This window comes from Neolamprologus multifasciatus, chromosome 19 (assembly GCF_963576455.1).
Source record: "Neolamprologus multifasciatus chromosome 19, fNeoMul1.2, whole genome shotgun sequence".
Lineage (NCBI taxonomy): Eukaryota > Metazoa > Chordata > Actinopteri > Cichliformes > Cichlidae > Neolamprologus > Neolamprologus multifasciatus.
Genome location: NC_140457.1, coordinates 20,680,455 through 20,702,266, shown reverse-complemented (window position 1 = coordinate 20,702,266; position 21,812 = coordinate 20,680,455). Strand labels below are relative to the sequence as shown.

The window sequence follows — 21,812 nt, the reverse complement described above, 5'->3', positions numbered from 1 at the left end:
ACTTAGCCCGGCCTCGCAGAGCTGCAAGCATCGCCGTAGACTGTCGACTTTCTTTTAGTTTCCACTGTCCCTATTTCTTTATTTCAGCCTTTCTTCTGCTTCTTGATGATTAATAATTAAAGTCCATTTCAAGCATTCCATCTTGGAAAAAAAAATCGGGTCCTCTGAGACATCATATCCCCCTCTCTCACCGTTCATTTATTCATACCGAGCACATTTTTTTGTGATGGCTCTGTATTTTTGTTCCTGTGTGTGCTTCTAAACGTGAGGAGAGTCGGACCGCTGGGGGGAAAGAAGAGAGGCCGGAAAAACTATATATGTATATGCATGAAGGGTTAAAAACTTTTGCGTATCTGGATCGTTTGGACACATCTTCACATTTGCTTGCACGTGTGCAGCATTATGATACGTCATGATGGGAGCAGTGACAGAGTAATGTCCGGTTTAAGACATTTTAGAAACAGGACAGGGGGTTTGCTCCACTCCTACATCATCAGTGTAAAATTACACTAATCACACGACTGGTTGGACATTAACTTTCCCTCAACTGGCAGAAGATGAAATTACTGTAAATGGCAACTTCCTGAACTACTGATTCCCCAGCCCTAGCAGGGAATTACTGCAGCTTGGATCTGAAGGGGCATGAGGACACTCTAGTTGCACTGGTCAGAAGGTAGCTGCCCGTGCATCACACTCTCTTGGCACTCTTAAGTGCCCTGGGGGCCCGTGAAAGGTATATCTTTCCTCTTTTAAAGCTAACCTCCATCCGAAGTGTCTAGGGGCACTATTTACTGTTCCAGTATGCACTCAAGATAGAAAGGCCCAGCCAAACACTCTGGATATCAACTACCATTTTTAACACTGTCTCCTCTTGCAGCATGGGAGTCTTTATCTGAGGCGCTGGTATGGGCTGAACTGTCAGGGTCACGCTGAAGCCCGTGTGCCTGTATGCTAAGTGCCAGTGTGGGTTGCTTTCCTAGTTGGGTCAATAACATAAAACAACAGTAACAGCACAAAGCTTGATCTCTTATATAACCAGCTCCGGTGTGTTTAATACGTAAGCCAGTCTCTTCTTTCCAGTAAAGCAGATGGAGCAACACATGAAAATCCACGGAAATCAAATCATAACTGGATAATAATTCGGCGTTTTTGGCAGCCTGCCCCTCGTGTTGACAGGATTATTCACCTCTTCCATAGAAAAATCGCTGTGACTAAAATAAAAGGCTTTTCTCCAGTGAGGATAGTCCTCCCTGCGCCAGTGCCTCTCTTGCTCTGCCCGTCTGTTTGAACATCGCTAACAAGGTGCTCTTAAAGAAGCGCATTTAATAAATGCAGCCGGCGTTGAGTTTTTTTTTTTTTTTTTTATTGGGCTCGCAGCATAAAGCTGTGTATACAGAGTGACGTTAATAGTGAGTTTGATGGGGTGGATCGGCTGGCGCTACTCACAGCTCTCTAGCAGAGCGGATGACATGGAAACACTGGAAATATGAATAAAATTACAGCAATTGACTCAGAGAGGATTTCCACAATAGATAAAATTCACATTAAGTGGGGGTTGATGGTTAATGGCATCAGTGAGGACACTGCTGTCCAGTTAAACCGCTTTTAAGGACACTGACAGTGTTGGGGAGTAACGGAATACATGTACCGCCGTTACGTATTTAAAATACAAAATATGAGTAACTGTATTCCGTTACAGTTACCTTTTAAAAAGGTGGTATTTAGAATACAGTTACTTTGTTGAAATAAATGGATTACACGGCGGTACTTTCCTGTTTCATATTGTCGCGGGTCAGGACTGTTTGGGTTTTGTTTGACAGCTATGTTCTGTTGTTTCAGGTGGCAGCGTTACGGTTGCCATGGTTACAGGGAAACGCTCTCTCTCTGTGTGTTTCCTGGGTGAGAGAGCGCAGTTGTTGTTGTTGTGCTAAGCTAATAGGCAGAATGCTACAGGTATAGCTCTAAAGAATGTAGCCTCATGGGCAGTGTAGTCCGTGCTGCAGGGAGAATGGACTGCCATACTCGTTATGTGTCTGTGAGCGCGAGGAGGGAGAAAAAGGAGAGTGGAAAAGTACGAGTTATCGTTGGGCAAAAACGGGAGCTGGAAGCATGTAAATATAATAATAACCACTGCAGCCAAGAAGAGTGCCTGACGAGCCCAGTTGTAAGTACGCTATTAAGACTCGACTGTACACTTTGTTCGTGTTTTCCTCCGAAACAATATGTTCCGTTGGAGCAGCCTTTCAACGCCTCTCTCTGTCTCACGCAAGCAAAGTTGACCCAGACAACAAAGTAAAGCTATTTTTCGGCTACGAACCCAACACAGAACCCGCCGTATTAGCCAGAGGTCCCTTTACTACGGTTCGGACCTTCAGTAACAGTAATAAATCACTGCAATAGTACATTCACGTAGTTGTAAAAAGCACGATAATATATTAATTAATCCAAAGTATTCAGAATACGTTACTCTCATTGAGTAACTTAACGGAATACGTTACAGAATACATTTTGGGGCATGTATTCTGTATTCTGTAATGGAATACATTTTAAAAGTAACCTTCCCAACACTGGACACTGATATATAAACTTAGCATAAAAAATAAGGAAATTTGCTTCCTTTATGGCAATAAAGCTTATATTATATCATTGGAAAGTCTGTCTATTTCCCCTTAAATAGTGCCCCATTTGTAAGAAATAATCGACCAAGCACAAATTTCCTTACGTTTTCTGCTAACTTTAGAATCAACTGTTGTATAATCTCAGCTGTATATCCTAGTGGGTTACTGAAACCAGCTGTGACATTTGTAAGCTGCGTGAAAAGTTGCTGGTTCTCCACTTGATAATCAAGCTGTAGCCCCACGGTAGCGCTGACACGCTTAATTAGGAAAATGTAAAGAGAGAGCAGGCTATTGCTGCACAACATGGTTTTGTCACGTTTTTCAAAACAAATGCATTCATTGCGGCAAAAATAATAATTTCTGACACATCTGTATTAATATTATCTTAAGTGTGCATAGCGCTTGTCAGGAGGACAAGCGATTAAAAGGGATGTCGCAGATGAGAGACACATTAAACACAGACTCAAAGACGATTACTTCTAAAGTCATGGTAAGAGCCCTCTATTTAGGGATGTCCTCCTGAGAAACATCACACCTCATGCGGGTGGGCTGAGAAGCAGCCACGGGGATCTGCAGCCGGATTCTTGCTGACACAAAAGTAAAAAGTCAGCTGTGGATTGATGTGGTCAGACTGAGCCATGCTCGATTTGAGATGATGTTGCCAAGAGGTGAAGCGGAGACAACAAAAGAAGCAGAGAGACATGAAGGATCCTGACAGGTGACATCTGCCCTGTGAATTTGTTTTTTCTTACTTTCCTTTTGAAAGATCAAAATGCATTTGTAGCAGTAACTTATTGAATTTCGCTTTTACGTGCTCTTATTTTTACAACCGCTGTCATTAAGCCAGTGATAGATTCACTTTGTTAATTTGTTGAGCAAAGGTCATTCAAATGTCTCACCGAACAAACAACTCACAGGCTATTTTATTAGGTACATGTTGCTGGTGCTTAATTCGTCATGACTGAGATTCAACAAGGTGCTGGAAACACTCCCCAGAGATACACAGCTGCAGCAGGTTTGCTGCTCTCATGATGTGAATCTCCTGCTCCAGACTCAGGTTGGCATTTAAATAATAGCCAATGTGTGTCGAGAAATTATCCTCTACATTATTACACCAGCACCAGCAGCCTAAACGTTGTTTATCCCAAATTCTGACCCTGCCATCGGACTGTCAGAGCAGAAATGGAGACTCATCAGACGAGGCAACATTTTTCCAGTCTCCTGTGTTACTTGTAGCCCCAGTTTCCTGTTCTTAGCTGACAGGAGTGGCAAGTGTAACAGGTCTTATGCTGTTTCTGTTTTCAGAGATGCTCTTCTGCACGCTTTGGTCACAATGAGTGCTTTATTTAAGTTACTGTTGCCTTTCTATGGTGTTTTTCAACACCATCCTCTGTAAGAACTAGTGGCATCTGTTTGGGAAAATCAAAGTGGATCAGCAGTTCCTGAAATACTTAATACAGTTATACCTGTATTAAGAGGTCAGTGAGTACATTTGTGCATGCAGCGTACAGAATGAGAATAATTAGCCATTGGTCACATTTGACTTAAATTAGCCAGCTGATTGGCTAATAAGGATGCACAAGCAGACCGCTCATTTGTCCAAAAAGATCTTTAAAGCCACATTAAAAATCAATGTCCATAGTCCACTGTGGAGATTTTCCACATTTAAAGATAGAAAAAGGATCTGAACATTTCCTATGAACGAGACCCTGCGACTGTATTCTTCTACTGCTCCATTCTTCCTCTTTTACAACGTTATCTTCTTCACGTTTCAATTTCAGCTGTAACTGTCACCTGACTTTTTCTTTAAACCCAGTGAGATCTTCTCTAGAACTGCTCCATGCACCATCTTGTCCCATTTTCACATCTCATCAAAGTGGAATGAGGATTTTATCACTGCAGACAGTTTTTCTTTTCCACTGATGGTGTATTTAATCCTTGTGCCGGTGGATCGGCAAGTGATGAATATGTCCTCAATATGCTGAATCAAGCTGATGAAGTACAGCTCCCTGATGGAAAAAAAAACGAAGCTCGCCACATGTGCCATTTCACTGAATGCTTCATTAGACGCCTCTTTCTCTGCTCAGACTCTTAAAAGAAGCGCTCAAAGAATGAAAAACAACAAAAGGAGGCACATCTTTCAAATGGCCGTTAATTGCTTCTGACAAAGACGAGCACAATGCGGCACCTTTCAGCCTGCCGCACAATTACGACTTTGACACATACCGATCGACAGCACTTTGAGCAGCCATACAAATGTACTCCAATTGTGGCACCATCTGCACACCCATTTATATTGTTTACAGACACATCTGATGGGTCGATAGAGAGACGCGTCGCTCAGAATAAAAGCTCTGACTCAGATGAGCAAGAGACAGACGGCGAGTATCATCTGTGTTCTGCTGATTCGCAGGTAATGATGGAGTGTCAGTTGGTAGAGTGGTGTGACTCTGTAATTGTCTCTGGGTAAAGGCTGAAGCAGGGATGAGTCACCCATGCCCCAAGTGTTAATTACCCTGGCTAGCTTGTCTGACTAAACATGGCTTGGAGGTCGGACCAGACCATTTAGTTCTGTTCCAGAGCAGGGACCTGCACCCCACAAAACACATTCCCCTCTACTTGGGTTCACTTTAGACCACCCGATTCAGTAACTTTGCCTCTTGGGATGCCTGTGTTGAGCTGTGCACTGTCACGACACTTCCCCATCACTTAAAAATTAATTGGCCAAACGACTGAGATGTCCTTGCACATCTGTCCGTTGCAGTTGCCGCCAGAGTCATAAAGGTCTAAATAACCCATTTGTCAAAAGCGACTCTGCTGTCCCGCGGTACGTGGGGGGATTTCAAACTGAATCTGTGACATTAGGAAGGCTGTACAAGTTTCCATTATGTGCGCGAGTTAGATAATAACTGGCACATTTCTCCTTGTTTCCTTTTTTCAGCTCGAAAATAATAGAAATGTCCTTGCGGGAGACCTTGCTGTGTGCTGACTCCTATTTCCACTCCAATTGTTCTGTCAATAACTTATACAGCAGAGGCCCCCGGTGTTTAAAACAAAGCTGTGATTACTTTTATCAAACTAAGTGAGAGGAGGGAAAATGAACCTGGATCTGAGGCTTGGGTGAAAGTTAAACCTGCTCTTAAACTTTGGTCTTTCGGGGTTTTTGAAAGTAGTTGTTTTGATCTGCTTCACGCCTTCCTTTACAACCAGTTACTTGGATGCAGTGTGAGCCTAATTCATTTAGACACTCCGGCATCCTGCCTTTAATTTGACACCGCGGCATTTGCTTTAGTTGCAGATTGGTCTTTATTAGCAGAAAAGAGAGGAAGGGAGTGCCGAAGCTTTTAAGCTCGTCATAATCATCAGAATCGATCAGGCTCGGGGCATGAGGGACAAAGGCGGTGATGATGGTGGAGTAGGAGGGTATCACCAGAGGAATCTAACGTGGTTACTCCCACATTTCGGAAGTGCAGCTGGTGGAAGGCAGAAAACGTGTATTGATAAATGTGTGGATTTGTTTTCCACAAAAAGAGCTGTCGGCCGCTGTTGGTTTTGCTGTGACGTTAATGTTCTCCCAAAAGAATCAGTCCCACAATGCTGTAAGAATTACTCTCAGGGCAGCTAAGAACATAGCAATGTACTTTAAATCATGCAGTCTGGCTTCATCGCAGTGGCTGGACGTTCAGAGGCTTTTTCCTAATCATAAAAATGTCATTGCCGTCTACTCACAGCACTGCCTCCAGACCTCAAGGGCCGGTGTCCTGCAAGGTTTTAGATATCACCCTGGGTCAACGCACCTGAATCAAATCACTAGTTCATTACCAGGCCTCTGGAGAACTTCAAGACTTGTTGAGGGGGTAATTCAGCCATTTAAATCAGCTGTGCTGGATCAAGGACACATCTGCAGAACACCGGCCCTTGAGGCCTGGAGTTCCCCCACCCCTGCCTTATGCGGTTCAGGTGACGTGTTTGTCATTTCTAACAGCTACAGTGGAGGAATCACAGTGACTTGAAAAAAAAAAGGATAGTCTACTAATCCATGCTTACTTCACACAATGACAAGCCAGGCGCGAACATAAGAAAAACAGATATAGTTTTGAAAAATAGTCGCAATCTGTTGTAGATCAGCTTTATTCAGCTCCTTCCATCTGTTTTCGCGTGCATAGTTGACAGCAAACCTATGAATGCCTTGTCTAACAGTGTGCATCGTTATCACCAACTGCATAATTTATCTCCTCTAAGATATGCAGAAGAGTTCTTGGCGAGAGTTTGCAGAGGCATGGGAACGCAGCCAGAGAGAGGCTTCATTCAAAAGATTTGTTTTCCTTTTGGACATAGCTGAGCCTATAACACAATATAGAAGAAAGATACAATAAGCTTAAGCTTTGGAGTTTGTTTGTTTTTTTGTGCATGGTGGCACAGAGAGAACAGCAGTACTGTATGCAGAAGATGCTGTGTTCACATGCAACATAAATCAGTTGTACTTTGATTAGTGGACATAAGTGGATTAATAAATCTTTTTCCCATATCACCAATGAAAGAAAAAGACTAACAGATCTTAAGAAAAAGAATTCAACAGGTGGAGGAGAAAGTCCCCTCACCCACCCAATCATTCGCCTGTAAGATAAAGATGCTAAACTCTCTTTTGCTCCTGTGATAAATCTTTTCAAATGCAACTACTGGTGCTGAACTACAAATTCCGTACTCACCAGTACATTACTGCACAATGCCTGACATGTTTACACCCAATGAAACTGACATTCAAAGGTGACTGGGTCCATTTTTTTTTAAACAAACATCAGTAGTTTTGGCGGTCATAATAGAATGCATTTGCTCTTTTTCAAACTGATACTTTCTTTTCTCTTTTTAACATTTTTTTTCCAGTAAAATAATTCATAGCTGATTACAGCATGAAGTTACTTTTAGCTGCTCCCTTATTCACAAGAGGTTACTACAACAGGTGACTCCACATGTTTGCAGATTGGCAGATTTTTATACTGGATGCCCTTCCCCGACGCAACCCCCGAAGGGATTTGTGTCTCCTCTCAGGATCAAACCGGGGATCTTACGCTTGTTAGGTAAATGTGGAAGCCATTGCACTACAGAGCTGCTAATACCCTAAGGCCTGGTCAAAGAAGAACCTTCATGATTTAACACTGTCTAGGAAATAATAAGACAATTCTGATGTCCTCCAAAGCAAGTGTGGCAGAGCAATCCCCCCACAATACTTCTCAGCATTTCAGCCTGCTGTCACAAGCAGATAGCGTGCAGTGGGGGGAAAAAACACTCAAACGGACACCACTCTTCATTCTGAAATATGTTGAGAGGATTTTAGATCACAAAGCATGCCTAGTCTCTTCTTAAGAAGCCTATTCAATAATTCAAGGGGGCTGTGATGGTAAGGTTGCAAGTTCTAGCTTTGCAGGCGTAATAGATGGTTCATTTTTGGCTCGCCTGGGGTGAAACAATAAAAGATTTATGAGAAAATTTGGTTGCTTCCTATTAATGCTTTGGTTAGCAGTAAAGGTGGTCTGTTGACGTTATAGACAATCGATGAGCAGTAAGTAAAGATTTGATGCTATAAAAGACATCTACTGGAGCTTCTGTGTTTTACTATCTATTGATTTCATTATTCAGTCAATTAGCCAACGTAGCTCTGTGACATATCCTTTTTTGCCTGCAATGCAGTTGTGCGAGCTTCCTCAGGACTCATTTAGTTTCATTAAAAGTCATTAGTGGATGACAATTGGACGAGTGGTGTGTAAGAGCGAGGATGACAGGGTGACAAAGGCCAGAACTGTGAACATCTCTGTGGCAGCTCCCTATCAGGAAGTGGAGGCATGCCTTCAGGGACTGAGTGCAGCAAAGAACATTAGGAGCCGCTTGATGCCCCACGGCACTGCGAGATGAGATTTTACCACCACGTGTCCGCCCAGCTGCCTGGATTTCATCACCTGTAGCTGCAAGTTGGAGGTAACAAGGCTTTATTGCCAGCGAGAGTCGAGTTGTTTTCATAGCTCTTCGGCAAACTTGAAATACTCCTCTAAGAAAAATGGCCTAATGTTGCATGATATTACAAAGAAAACTGCTGGTGAATGTGCTGTCTGATAGCAGGATGGCCTTGTGTGAGTGTCTGAGCATTTGTGTGGGTTCTAAAGTGCATTTCCGCCTCCACTGTGTTCCACAACACCTTCTCTTTCCTTTATGGTCCTTTTTCAATTTGTCCCTCTGTTGTCACTGTGACATCTTTTGCCTCTAAAAACCCATCAGGATCCTTATGCATGAAGAGAGGCAAAAAATGTGTGGATGACAGTAGCCAATGAGGAAAACTGGAAGGGCAGGCAGGGGAGGGCGCTTAATAAAACAAAGTGCTGTTGTAAAGACCATCTCCTATACATCTTTAGAGGTCAAGGGCCTCTCTTTCAGGAGAATTTCTTATAAACATAGGAATTCAAAAGGAACAGAGATGAAAAACAGCATTGTTATGAGCCGAGGTATAAAACGTGTGGAGGACTGAGCCATACTCTGTGTCCCTGAGGGAAGGAATGTGGAGCAGTCGAGCAGATGGCATTATAGAATTATGACATGAAACGAGAAAGGGGGAAAAATCCTTTGGATCAAAACTTGGCTAAGCTGATTAAGATGTGATACATCATTTGGCTGTGAAGTGTTGCTATATGCCAAATGCACATGCATGTATCACTGATTCAACAGTTTTCTGGTGATAGGCTAATACAGAATATGTACGGACGATGTAGGCGTGAGTGCGTTTGTGAATTGGATAGATGCGCATGTGGATGAGATGGATTTGGATCGAGTTCAGAGAGTCGACTTTTATTATTATACTGTTACTAAAGAACACTATGTAATCTCAACTAAAGCCCCAGGGAGCTGGCTCCATGTCTTTTCTCTTGCAGGTCGATCAAATATCAAATTATCACTTTGAAAAAGGAACATGGAACAAGTCTGTGTTACTTCCAACTTCTAAAGAGGGAATCCAGAGTAAATATTACGAGTAAGGAGGAGGTTCATTGGGGAAATCACTGACTCCCTAATGAATTTGTAAGTTTGCTTATCTGTAAGTTTAATGGCAGTTTCATTTTACTGCAGAGAGACAGAATATCAACCAACATTATATTTTTAAAAACCACACACACCACTTAAAAGTTCCAAATTAGTTTGCATGCGGTTGACTGAAATAAGATTTTGATCTCCCTGTATGCCCCAGTTGCTCATATAATCAATTATCTATCTATCAATCAATCAATCAATCAATCAAACAACCAACCAACCAACCAACCAGTCAAGCAAGCAACCAATTAAACAACCAACCAATCAAGCAACCAACCAACCAACCAACCAATCAATCAATCAATCAATCAATCAATCAACCAATCAAACAACCAATCAACCAATCAAACAACCAATCAACCAATCAAACAACCAACCAACCAATCAATTAACCAACCAACCAACCAATCAAGCAACCAGCCAAGCAACATACCAACCAATCAATCAATCAACCAACCAACCAACCTCAGGTGTTCCTATTCTCAGCTTTTGGATATACATAACACACCTGTCCACCAAATCAGTTTCTTCCATTCCAGCCTCTCCACCACTGCGAGCAAGACCATGGATTAAATTCTTGCAGGCCCCCTGTTCAAGAAGGCACATGTACAGGCCCATCATAGGTTTGCCACTGAACATCTAAATGAGTCAAAGAAGACTTGGGAGAAGTGCTGTTGTCAGATGACACCAGAGATGAAAAATCAAGCTCTTTGGCATCAAGTTGACCCGCCATGTTTGCAGGAAGAGAAATACTGAGTATGACACAAAGAACACCATCCATACAGTCAAGCATGGAAACATTGAGCTTTGGGGCCATAAAAATCTTGGATGCCAACCTCCCTTCCTCAGCCAGAACACTGAAGGGGAGTCTTCCAGCATGACAATGATCCAAAACATACCGCCAAGGTAAAATGGAAAGGGGAAGCACATTACAGAAAATGTGTGGAGGGAGTTGATTTTGAGTTTTAAAAGATTTAGAGAGTTTCTGTAGAGAGGAGTGGACCACAATCCCTCCTCAGTTATGTGCAAACCTGATGACCAACTTTAAAAAACGTTTTACTGCTGTGTTCGCAAATATTGATTTCTCCATCAAGTACTAAGTAATGTTTTGCTTGGGGATCCAATATTTATTTCACTCAATAACATGCTATGCAATTTTTAGATTTTATGTAATGTGTTTTTTCTAAATCTATAGTTGATATTCTGTCTCTCTCCATTTGTAAGTGAGAACAAACCTTTAAATTCAGCACGGGATCAAATAATTACTCCCCCCACTGTTTTCAACTTCTAAAGCTAAAACATGTCATCAAGGCACCCCCCGCAGCCTCTGATTTCCTCCTGAGAAAGCTTTGCATTGCAAAGTCTCCTGCGTCTCACACATCAACAGCAGACCTGTGTGTCCACTGAGGGACAAGGCCAACCTGGGCATGCCTCATCCTGTTCCTATTAACCCAATTCCCACCAGGACTTAAGGAATGGGACTGAGGACTCAAAGAGTGGCATGTCAGGGGGCAGTGACAACATGAAATATAGAGAGATGCTACCACCTCAAACCAATTACATGCGGACATTATTACACAGTTGCAGTGCCCCAGATCTGAAGATGAACTGAGGATATATTGATCAAGAAGATGAGAGCGATTCAAAGAGAGCTCGAATTCAGCACCACCTCTGTCTCACACACTCACCAGACCTGAGCCCCTCCACTCCCAGGTGCTTTAATTGCTGAGCACCCTTAGAATAGCGCAACATTTCATACCCTTTTCATCTCCACTTTTACAGTGAACACTCTGTGACATGGAGGCAAGCCTTAGACTCCGGTGACTGAGAAGCTACGGCAGCGAGTGCACGAAGAAATCAAAAGCCGCTAAATGACAGAAAACCCTCTCTTCACAGATCTTTGAAACTGGCAGTCAGGGAGACAGTTGCAGATGCTTTCTGTGTGGTGCAGGCTGTTAGCTTTCTCTGCATTTGTTTGCATCATACCACCCCCCCCCCCCCCCCGTCTCTCATTTTCATTTCTCACATGCCACAGCCCTGTATTGCTTTTCTGTCTCAATTAGAGACTAGAGACCAGAGATATTCTCCTCTACTGCTCCCACGTTGACATACACCGAGTCCCTCGTTTAAAATGCAGGTGCTGTTAGAGGTGTTTGCATTCAAAGTTGCACCACTGCATTGAAATTGCCATGAGCAAGTGGTCTCTGAGGTAAATCTCGCAAAGGAATGAACTGCAGGTAATACACAGTTCACTCCCAGTGGGGAAAATTACCTTTGCCCCACTGGTCCTGTGGCTGTTGCTCATTTCTGACATGTCTGATCTCATACACAGCAGAGTATGAGCAAGCCTGTGAAAGCAGCTAGTCCAATTCGAGGCTGTTGTTGTCCTTCATTTGATGCAGTTTTTGTTTTAAAAGTAGCCCCTGTATCTGTGTAGTGCACTTTGTTTTTAGAGTGGACAATCTGTTCAGAGCAGCAGCAGACTCCTTCCCCCCCCCCCACTGCACTCGAGCCCTTAGCAACCCATGGAGTATCTAACAACAGACATTTACAAGAGGGGAGATGATCTTTTTCTGTCCTCCTTGAGTCTCATCAACAGAAAGGTGACCTGATGAGTCACTATGGTTTGTGGACAGGCTTACGCTCGCCTGACTATAGGCTGTCTTAGCCTAGCCGTCTTTGCATTTGCAGTTTGCTCACAGCCCCAAAGCTTTGATTTGTAAGCATCTCATTTGATGTTGGAGAACAAAAAAGTAGCTTATTAATTCCTATTAAAAAAAGAAAAAGAAAACACAAAAATGTAAAAGAATGATTTGAAAACAAGATTATCCCTCTTGTGCAAAGAAGTGGATCTGTAATTGTAATTTAGTCAGGCTGGCATGCTGCCCAGCACTCGAGCTTAACTTGACAAACTTTTAATTGCTCTGCTCCTCTTGACACCAGTGTTGCCATAGAAACGTACGCCAGTTTCCATAAGGGATCCTCGACCGGCCCAAACAAGCAGCTAACATCCTCATCAACACTTTCTGTTCCAGCACATGGGTCTGACTGGTTTAAAGTGAAGCTAGGCATCACAGTTGCACACTTCTGGATCTCATCAGTTTCCCTGAAGAGCATCCGGCAGTATGGGCAACCCAGTACTGGCTAATTGGACTTTCCATACAGCCCTATACCTACGTAGTTCTCCTTGACAGGAGCTCAAGAAACTTTTAATGTTTGTTACGTTTTCATTTGCAAATGAATCCACCCAGATGGAGCAAATAATTCCCCTGAAGGGGCAGGGTGTGTTTACATGGAGAAAATGTAAATGTTTTTTTTTTTTTTTAAAAAATCACTAAAAAACTAATTGATTAGTGACAGGTTCACAGATCGTTTCACTGATCCACGGACGTGCACACATAACGTTCAGCGGGCTTTCATGAAATGATGTTACTAAGAGTGCAGATTTGAGTGAATAGGGTTCATTTTCTCCGTGTTTAGCAATTAACTTTAGTGCATTTATGATCCATTATCGCTAATGATTACAGGAATTACGTATAAAAGGCGCTGGCAAAAGTGAAAATGGCTTCACTAGGGTGTAAAAAGCTATTTTTTTTTTCAGCTGCAGGACCTGATGGGAAAACAGTTGTTTATTGCAGAAAAGAAATGGCTTTTTCTGCAGGGCATTCCCATGGAGATGGCAATTTAGAGAAGAAATGGATCGCTGAATATGTCTGTTTCGGGCCGCCGACGCCTCAGTGAATTGCAATACCAGACGTAGCAGGTGATTTGGTGTCTTTCCTGTCCACATGACTGCGCACGGCTATGTGCCAGTGTGTGAGGGAGTTCACTCAAATGTGATTCATTAACACATCTCTAAAACCATCCAAGTTTCCAGCCATCACAATTTCCTGGCAGGGCTTTTCCATGGGAAAGAGAAGGGGCGTCTTCTTTCTCCAGCAGGCTTTATTCTCACCTCGTTCCCCAGGGCACCGCACACCAGCTGGAACTCACTTAATTATGCACCCAGTTTGGCGCAGAGGTCAAAGTGGCACTCTGAGGAGTATTTGTATGACAGTCTAAGTTATTTAGCAACATCCACCAAGTTGTGGATGAGAACACTGATTTTATGAAGAATGTTGCAATTGTTTTGCAGTATATATGTGCTTACATAGATGTTTAAATTGTGTTCTTTATTCATATGAGAGCAACTCAACTCCACTCAACCAGCCAATATTATGTACATCTTGCTAGTACTGAGCTGGACCCATAGATGCCCTTATTGTTTTGGAATAGATTCAACAAGGTGCTGGATTTTGGTCCATATTAGGTTATTAGGTTGATAATATCAGAGAGTTATTGCAGATTTGTTGGCTGCACATCCGTAATGCTAACTTCCTGTTCCACCAGTGCTCCACTGGATTTAGATCTGGTAGCTATGGAGGCTACTTGAGTACAGGGAACTTATTGTCATGTTTAAGAAACCAGTTTGAGATAGTTTGAGGTTTCTGACATGGTAAAGTGTCCCGCTGGAAGCAGCCATCGGTAGATGGGTACACTCTCATTAGGAAAGAGCCCAAAGTGTGCCAAAAAATATCTCCAGTACCATTACACCGTCTCCAGTCTGAATCAATGATAAAAGGCAGGATGAGTCACCACACCAGCTGAATGTCAGAGCAGAAATTGAGACTCATTAGACCAGGCAACGCTTTTCCAATCTACATTGTCACATTTTGGTTAGCCCATGGAAATTGTGGCACACACCAGGAGTACCTGGTGAGGTCTTCTAATGCTGTAGCTCATTTGCTTCAAGATTCAGTGTGCTGTGCATTCAGAGATGCTCTTCTTTGGTCATAGTAAGTGAATATTTGATTTACTGTTTCCATCCTTCAGCTCGAAGCAGTCTGGTCATTCTCCTCTAACTTCTGCTAACAAGGCCCTCACCAAACAATTTCTCTTTTCACACCATTATCTTCAAGCCCTTGAGATGGTTGCACAGCAAAATTGTCAATTTCTGAAAATCTCAGAACAGCCAACATCACGCCATATCTATTTAAATAAACTGTTGCCCTCATTCTGATGCTCAGTTTAATCTTCAGCACAGGCTTAAATGGTTGGTTATCGTTAGCATTTATTAGCAGTTGAACTAATAAAGCTAACAACTACTAGTCGTAACTGGCAACTAACAGAACTTATTGTTATTATTTGATTCTGCAGCTAATTCAGCTCCAGTATATAGGAAATAAAAGTTAAATATTAGAAAATAATTTTGTATTAAAACAATTATCTTACTTTAAATCTTATAAGCCCAAAATACTAAAAGTTAGTGGTAACAGAGATTATATATGTAAAATGAAATGGAAGGATGCAGGCCACATTAATATGCCAGTGGTGTCCTGCTAGCCTGCAAGTGTCTGGAAATGTAGGTACTGCAAAATACAGAGATTATAACAACACAGTTGGAATGAAAGCAGCATGAAGGTCACTGTTCTATGATTCAGAAAAGGGGTCAGTGCAGCCATCTGCTGAGAAGGAACAGAGTTCAAGTTTAAAGCAGTGCACAGGCACACAGCAGCAGAGCGCAATCCAGAACAATATGCCGAAAGAAAGTGTGAACGTAGTAACCGAACGGACACGACGAATGATTTGGAAGTAAAAAAACAACCAGTATGCTGTGGGGCAATGGCAAATTAGCAGCTTTGAAGGAAGCTCTGTTAGGATAAAAGAAAAACATAATGATGACACGATGGTGGCCATCTTTAGCCTTTTGATGTGCTAATCCTGGCTAGTCATGAAAAAAGCTTCGTTTTCTGGAGGTTTGTGAAGAGACAGATGTGGTCTTGACTTTAGATCGGTGGGTGAAGAAAGGACGTTTCATGTTTCATTCATTTATCGGTTTATAATGTATTTGTGCTAAGGTCAGACATTTGGTACTATTTCTAAGACATATTCATATTTTTTCAGACTGTTGAGGTCCTGGTAAAGTCAGCAGATTGCCTATAGATTATAGTAAAATAAATAAAGAAATAAGGAGTGGATTTTTATTTAGTCACATTATAGGAGCATGAAATCCAGCATGGCAGTGAAATCCAGCTGCTTTCACTTACAATATCTTTTTTTCATAATCTAAAATAATCCTCATCTTCTGTAGTGAGAATGTAATGCCATCTCCAAACACAAATGAATGCTTGGATACTCAAAAGAAGACAAAAGCAGGGCTGCTTTAGGGAAAAACTTGAAAACCTGAAAACTTTTCAAAGCCTCATCACTGTTTCATTGTCACACACCCTAACACTGATGTCAGAATCATCTCCAGGCCAGACATTTTTCTTCTCTGCCCACCGCCTAGACATCGGTCATTTTCCTCACTGCCCCCCAATCTCTTCCAACAATGACACAGTATGTGCCCGAGTCTCCTGATGACTGCTGAATCATTAATGGCACTATTACTGCTGGATCCGTCTTTTGACAGCGGCGCTATTATTTCTCAAGGCTGGGCCAGTTTTAAATAGCTTCATCTCTGGCCATTTTTGGAAAAAGAAAAGAAAATGGGCCCAGACTTTCAATTAGTAGGAGAAATGAATGTTTCCACACTTAAAGCCCAGCAACATATTGCATTCACATGATGGTTATTTATGCCGCTGATGCTCCCATTTGCTTTTATGTCCCTTCATTAAACATATTCTTTAAATAATGTGGAGTAAATGGGATTTTTTAATTTTTAATTTTTTTCTGATGTTCTTTTTGTGTTGGCTTTGCCATATTTCACCTCAAGCTCCATCGCACTTTCTCCCTTCATCCTTACCCTGCTACCGGTGCCAGACAAACTACTAGTCCTACCTTAAGATAAGGTGGACAGGTGACAGCATGCACAAACGCACACGTTCATACACTGGCACAAAAGTGCACGCACACACGTGCTGCGAATGCAAACATACAATATGGTGGCAGGCTACACAAGATAGTGTTCTCTTGATAATCATTTATAGAGCTCGGTGGCAAGGGACAAAGTGCTGTTATCGCTCGCGAGCAGCAATGTTCGGTGCTAAACAACCCTCCACATCACGCTGCAACGCCATTAGCCTGTGCATCAAGGAGATACAATGTGCACTTTCTGAAGCTGTGCCAAGAGCTTCTTGTCTGCAACTGGGAGGTAATGAGTTCTGTCTATGGAGAAATACTCAAACCAATGCCTGTAATCACAGGAAAAGAAAAGGAATTAACGTGTTGTTGTGCCTCAGTGGATTTGAGGAGTCCTTCAGAGTTGATTTCAAAGTTTTTCTTTCCTGCTCCACTGAGCAGAAAGTTTCTCTTCAACATTGTGATGTTTCCCATTTCTAATCCCTGCGCCCTGATTGTGCTGTTTGGGCTCGCATGTAGGTAAAAGCAGGTTTAAACGTAGAGTAGATGCAGCTCCTCTAATCTCTCCCTGCTCCTTTGTGAGAGATTGATGAACAGAGATGAAGCAGTCAGTCTCCATTGTGGATGCTCAATAATTTATGCCGAGACACTGTCTTATACTTATGGTGAGAGATTGGTAATTGTCTTGCCACACAGTCGTCGTGCTTTCGATCATCTCTGTGCTCTGCATTATGTATGATATTAATTCATATACATCTGAATCTTATATTGTAGATTTATGGCGTATGTTTATGAACCATCCATTTAAAGCTTTGCCAGGGAGGATGATTACCTTGTTTAAAGTGGTTGAGTAGGCAGGCAGTACCGTGGGAAAACTCTCTGCTTGTTTTCTTTCTCTTTACGCTCCGGGGCACGTTTCTGAAGTTTTGGTGGTAATCTTAGTAAATATATTGTGCTAAATTAAGAAAATGTCAAGAAATGGTTTTGATCTCACAAACAGGTGAAATACAAAGTACATAGCCACCTTTATTCAGCTGATGATGGACAGCTGAGAAGATAAAATCTACTATCTGGTTATCCCATTAAAGATTTAATCACTTTTCAAATATAAATTGTGCAAAAGTCTCGTGGCACCCCTCATTTCTTTGTATTTTGCTGGAAAAACTGCAAAAGGGTCAATAATGTATTGATACATTTGCAAACAGAAAAGGAAATACAGCATATAAGATAAACACAGAGTTTGTATCGTTCTAATGAGCTTCAGAGTCAATATTTGGTGTGACCACCTTTATTTTTCTCACATCCTGAACTCTCTTAAAAAGCTTTCTTGTAATTTCTTGAAATTTGTCTTCGGGAACAAATCTCCAGGCTTCTTGAAGGACATTCAAAACTCTTCTTTGGATGTTTGCAGCCTTTTGTTCTGTTCTCTTGTCGATGTTGATCATACACTGCATCAGTGCTGTTTGCATCTGGACTGTTTCACCTCTCTCCCTGACCTCCTCCGTACATAATAATGACAATTTGAACCAAACTTTTCAAATTTCAGTCTAATTCTTGTGTAATTTGGCGTAAAAGCCTTTTTTCCCCATTTCTCTTCCTTAAGAAAGCCTTCTTGACAGGCACTCTTCCACTGAGACCGTTTCCAATAACGCTTCAGTGAACAGTAGATGGATTAACTTATGGGTCAGATGTATCTCTCAGGTCCTTTTTTAGGTATTTGCTGGATTTCTTTTTCTTATTTTTAAAGGGCATGACTTTCAAATAGTGTTCATGTGCTATAGATTGTTTTTTAGGGCTACCACATTTTCCTTTGTCCTCCACATGTCTCGTTTCTTCAGTTTTTTTTAAGGCAACACTGCACGCCCGATTGAGATATGCCAAGTTATTGGCTAATAGCTCTTTGGAATTCACTTTAGTGCTGCAAAAACGCTCATTAGGCCTGTCAAATTGTGTTATCTTTGGCATTTTGTTGGCATGTTTGACATACAATTCAAACCAACTCTTTGCAAAGTTGTCTGTCATGTGTAGACACAACACTAGTTTTTCCCTACAGATAGGTGCATTTTTACAATTAAATTATTTATAGCATGTTGACATTTGCTAGCACAAGAGACAAAATATAGCCTAATCTTATAAACTGCACTCAAAAAAGAAACTTTGCCATGCAAACTGAAAAGGTAAGAGACCACCAAACTTACTGTTGATTATCTTTAGCAGTTAATCTAATGATTGCTCCAACAGTTGACTTAAAACCACAAATATAAAAACAATAGTTGTTATGCAGAAACTCCAGAGACCAAATTCAGCGAGATTCCTCTTCCAGTAGCCATAAACATTAAAAGCAATCCCACAGTTGTTGTTGTTGTCATTATTTCATAAATAAACAAACTGGTGACAATCAGATGGCATGGCTAAAATGTAGTGTTATATTGCGCTCATCCCCTCAGACTACTCTATGTTAAATGATGGATGAACAGTGGCGAGAAGAGACAAAGGGGGATCATAAGTATGCCATGACTGAGAGCACAGCATGATGCTTTGTTCCTGTCACCATGACTTGAAGTCAGTTGCAACCGGGTGGAATAAGGAGGGGGGCTCACTGTAGCTTGCTGTGGATGAGAGGAAAAACATAATAATTTTGCTAAAATGTTATCATGCCTACGAGTTGGACACTCAGAATTCACCTCATCAGCTTTTTTCTTACAGTAGCTGTGTGCATGATTATGTCTGTGAGCATTTGAGTGTGTTTACTTACTAGACAGAAGCTAAGAGAGCCATAAAGAATTTAATAGCCATCTAAACAACCTACATTTGGCTGGTTGCTCATGAACCAGTTAAGTGTGCAAAATCAGCTTCTTTTGGATTCTAGTGAGACTCCACCAGGCACCACAGCACTCACTGCTCAATACATGACCTGACTGTTCCTGTAAATTATGGACTCTGTGACTATAGTTGACCTTTTTTTAAAAAATAAAAAAAGGACAGTTTAGTGTAAATTTCAGTTTCTTTAAGTGTGTGTTTGAGAATGGATGTTTGCTTGATTCTGTATATGTTCTCCCTGTGGAGCAGCAGCATGATGTGCTGTTTCGAGCAGTCGAGCGTTCCTAATTATAGGCGGCTGTTATGTGATGTGTTTGGGGGTATAGCTGCGTCGGAGGTGTGATGTTTATCTCTAACTCCAGGAATAGCTGTGACATCCTTTTTCAACTGGTCAGAACCTCTGAATAATGCTGCTGTTGCTGCTGTAAGTTTTATCACCGTGTGCTTATATTGCCATTCAAATATCGTGCCTGCATATGTTTCAATAAATACTTGAATTCAACCAAACCTCTGGTCCAGGTTTGCCCTGTTTTGCAAGTCTGAGCTTTATAGAGTGGAACATGTCACAGGGTGCCAATTTATGTCAATGTAAGCACTACACATCTACACATGTGATGATTCATGATCGTGGACTTGGATTAGACTGACCTCGGGTCATTTTCCAGCATCAGTCCCTCCAACAGGTATTAGATGGCATTTGTGTTTGGCTGGTTGTCAAATAATAATAATGATAATAACAATAATAATGTGTTTACTACTACTACTTGTTATGTTGCCCTCAAGTTGCAAAGTGAAGCTTTAACTTATTCATGCTGCCACTTTTAAACTGGTTTTGATTACTGTCCCTTTTATTACTATAATTATAGTAGTGCAAAAATATTCTGGAGGCATGCCTCCTTTCTTTACTCTTTGCTTTCAAGAAGCCAGACTCAAAATTTCACTAGTTTGGCTGAGGTATGACAATGCCTGGACTGAATATCAGCGGCAAATTTAAATGCTTGGTTCAAATGGTTGTCGCTATGTGCAGAGTACGACACGGAGTATCTATAGCCATCTGTAAAACAGACAGGAAGCACTGTCATGGTTTGGGACTGCATTCAGCCCGTGATGTTGTAGATCTTGTCAAAATTGATAGAATTATGAATGCAGAAAAATACCATCAGACTTGCATGCTACTCCACCATGCAGTACCATCTGGTGTCCAATTGGCAATGGCTTCATTTTGCAATATGACAATGAGCCCAAACACACTGCCAGTGCAGTAAAAGCATACCTTGATACAAAAACACACAGTGGAACACTATTGGTCACAGACTGTCCTCCCAAGACCTACATTATTGAAGCAGTGTGAGATCATTTTGGTAGAACAAAAGAAGGGAATAAAACAAAAGGCAGCCAACATATTTTCTTTCAAACTGTGTTACTCTATTTTTTGTGTTAATGCTGGCTGTTGTAGAAAATCTATTTCATTGAAAACGTCCATCTGGCCTCCCCACAGATTGAAGACATTGTTACACGAATCCAAGATGAGAAAGCAGGAGGTGTAGCCATACGGACTGTCAAAAGCTTCCTCTCAAAGATCCCAAGTGTGGTATCAGGTTAGTATTTGTGTGTAAAGGTGTGTGTGTGTGTGTGGGTGTGTGTATCCACATAGACACCCAACTAATGGAGCAAGTGGAGAAATATTATGGTTTTGCTACAGTGCATCGTTTTGGTGATTGATTATAGGGAAAAGCTAAACCCTTGACGCTTACAGGTTAGTGCTGGCTCTGCTATACGGTGTGTGTGTGTGTGTGTGTGCATGCGCCTGTTTAGACATCTTTGTGGGGACCAACAGTCACTCATGAGGACAAAGGTGCCTGTCCTCATGAGTTTAAAGGCATTTTTGAGACTCAAATGTGGTTTTAGTGTCAGGGTTATAATTAGGTTATGGTTAGGTTTAGGATAAGGGTCAGGGTTAGGCACTCATTTTTGATGGTTAGAGTTAGGGTAAGCAGCTAGGGAAAGCATTATGTCAATTAGATGTCCTCACTAAGATATTAAAACGAGAATGTGTGTGTGTGTGTGACCCCCATTGCTAATCAGTACAAACTTGTCCCAAGTGATTTATTCTATGATCAAACATAACTATCCATCCCAACTCAGACGACAGTGTCCACCACCACAAGGCACAATGGGTTGGTGTGTGAGTCACTTTGTCAGATACCAGATGGGACAGCATATTGGGGAGTTGGGAGATTTTTGGATCAACCTTTTAGTCAGTACTCTATCACCACCATTAGTGTGACACAACATGAGGGAAGAATACCGTACCATCCTTTCTGAAGAAAGAGGCTCCTAGAATCAATCCTAAGGTACGATAAAGCTGTTATTGGTGGCACATGGTGGACCAGCATCTTATTAAGACACTTTATGTTGGCTTTTCCTCTAAACTGTCCCCCCATCTATACAAAATCATAAATC

General features: G+C 41.7%; 1 protein-coding gene across 6 annotated transcripts in view; it reads left to right on the top strand.

Moving 5' to 3' along the window:
• The window catches only part of LOC146496537 (regulator of G-protein signaling 6-like), a 41,759-nt gene that overhangs the window by 7,179 nt on the left and 12,768 nt on the right, over positions 1-21,812 (top strand). For 5 of the 6 annotated variants that reach the window (XM_085143684.1, XM_085143683.1, XM_085143686.1 and 2 more), the window contains exon 3: positions 20,848-20,947. In XM_085143684.1, the coding sequence (XP_084999810.1) occupies positions 20,848-20,947 (100 nt within the window). Of the gene's footprint in view, positions 1-21; positions 20,948-21,812 lie in introns of all 6 variants that reach the window. The other variant, XM_085143687.1, reaches the window with a different exon arrangement.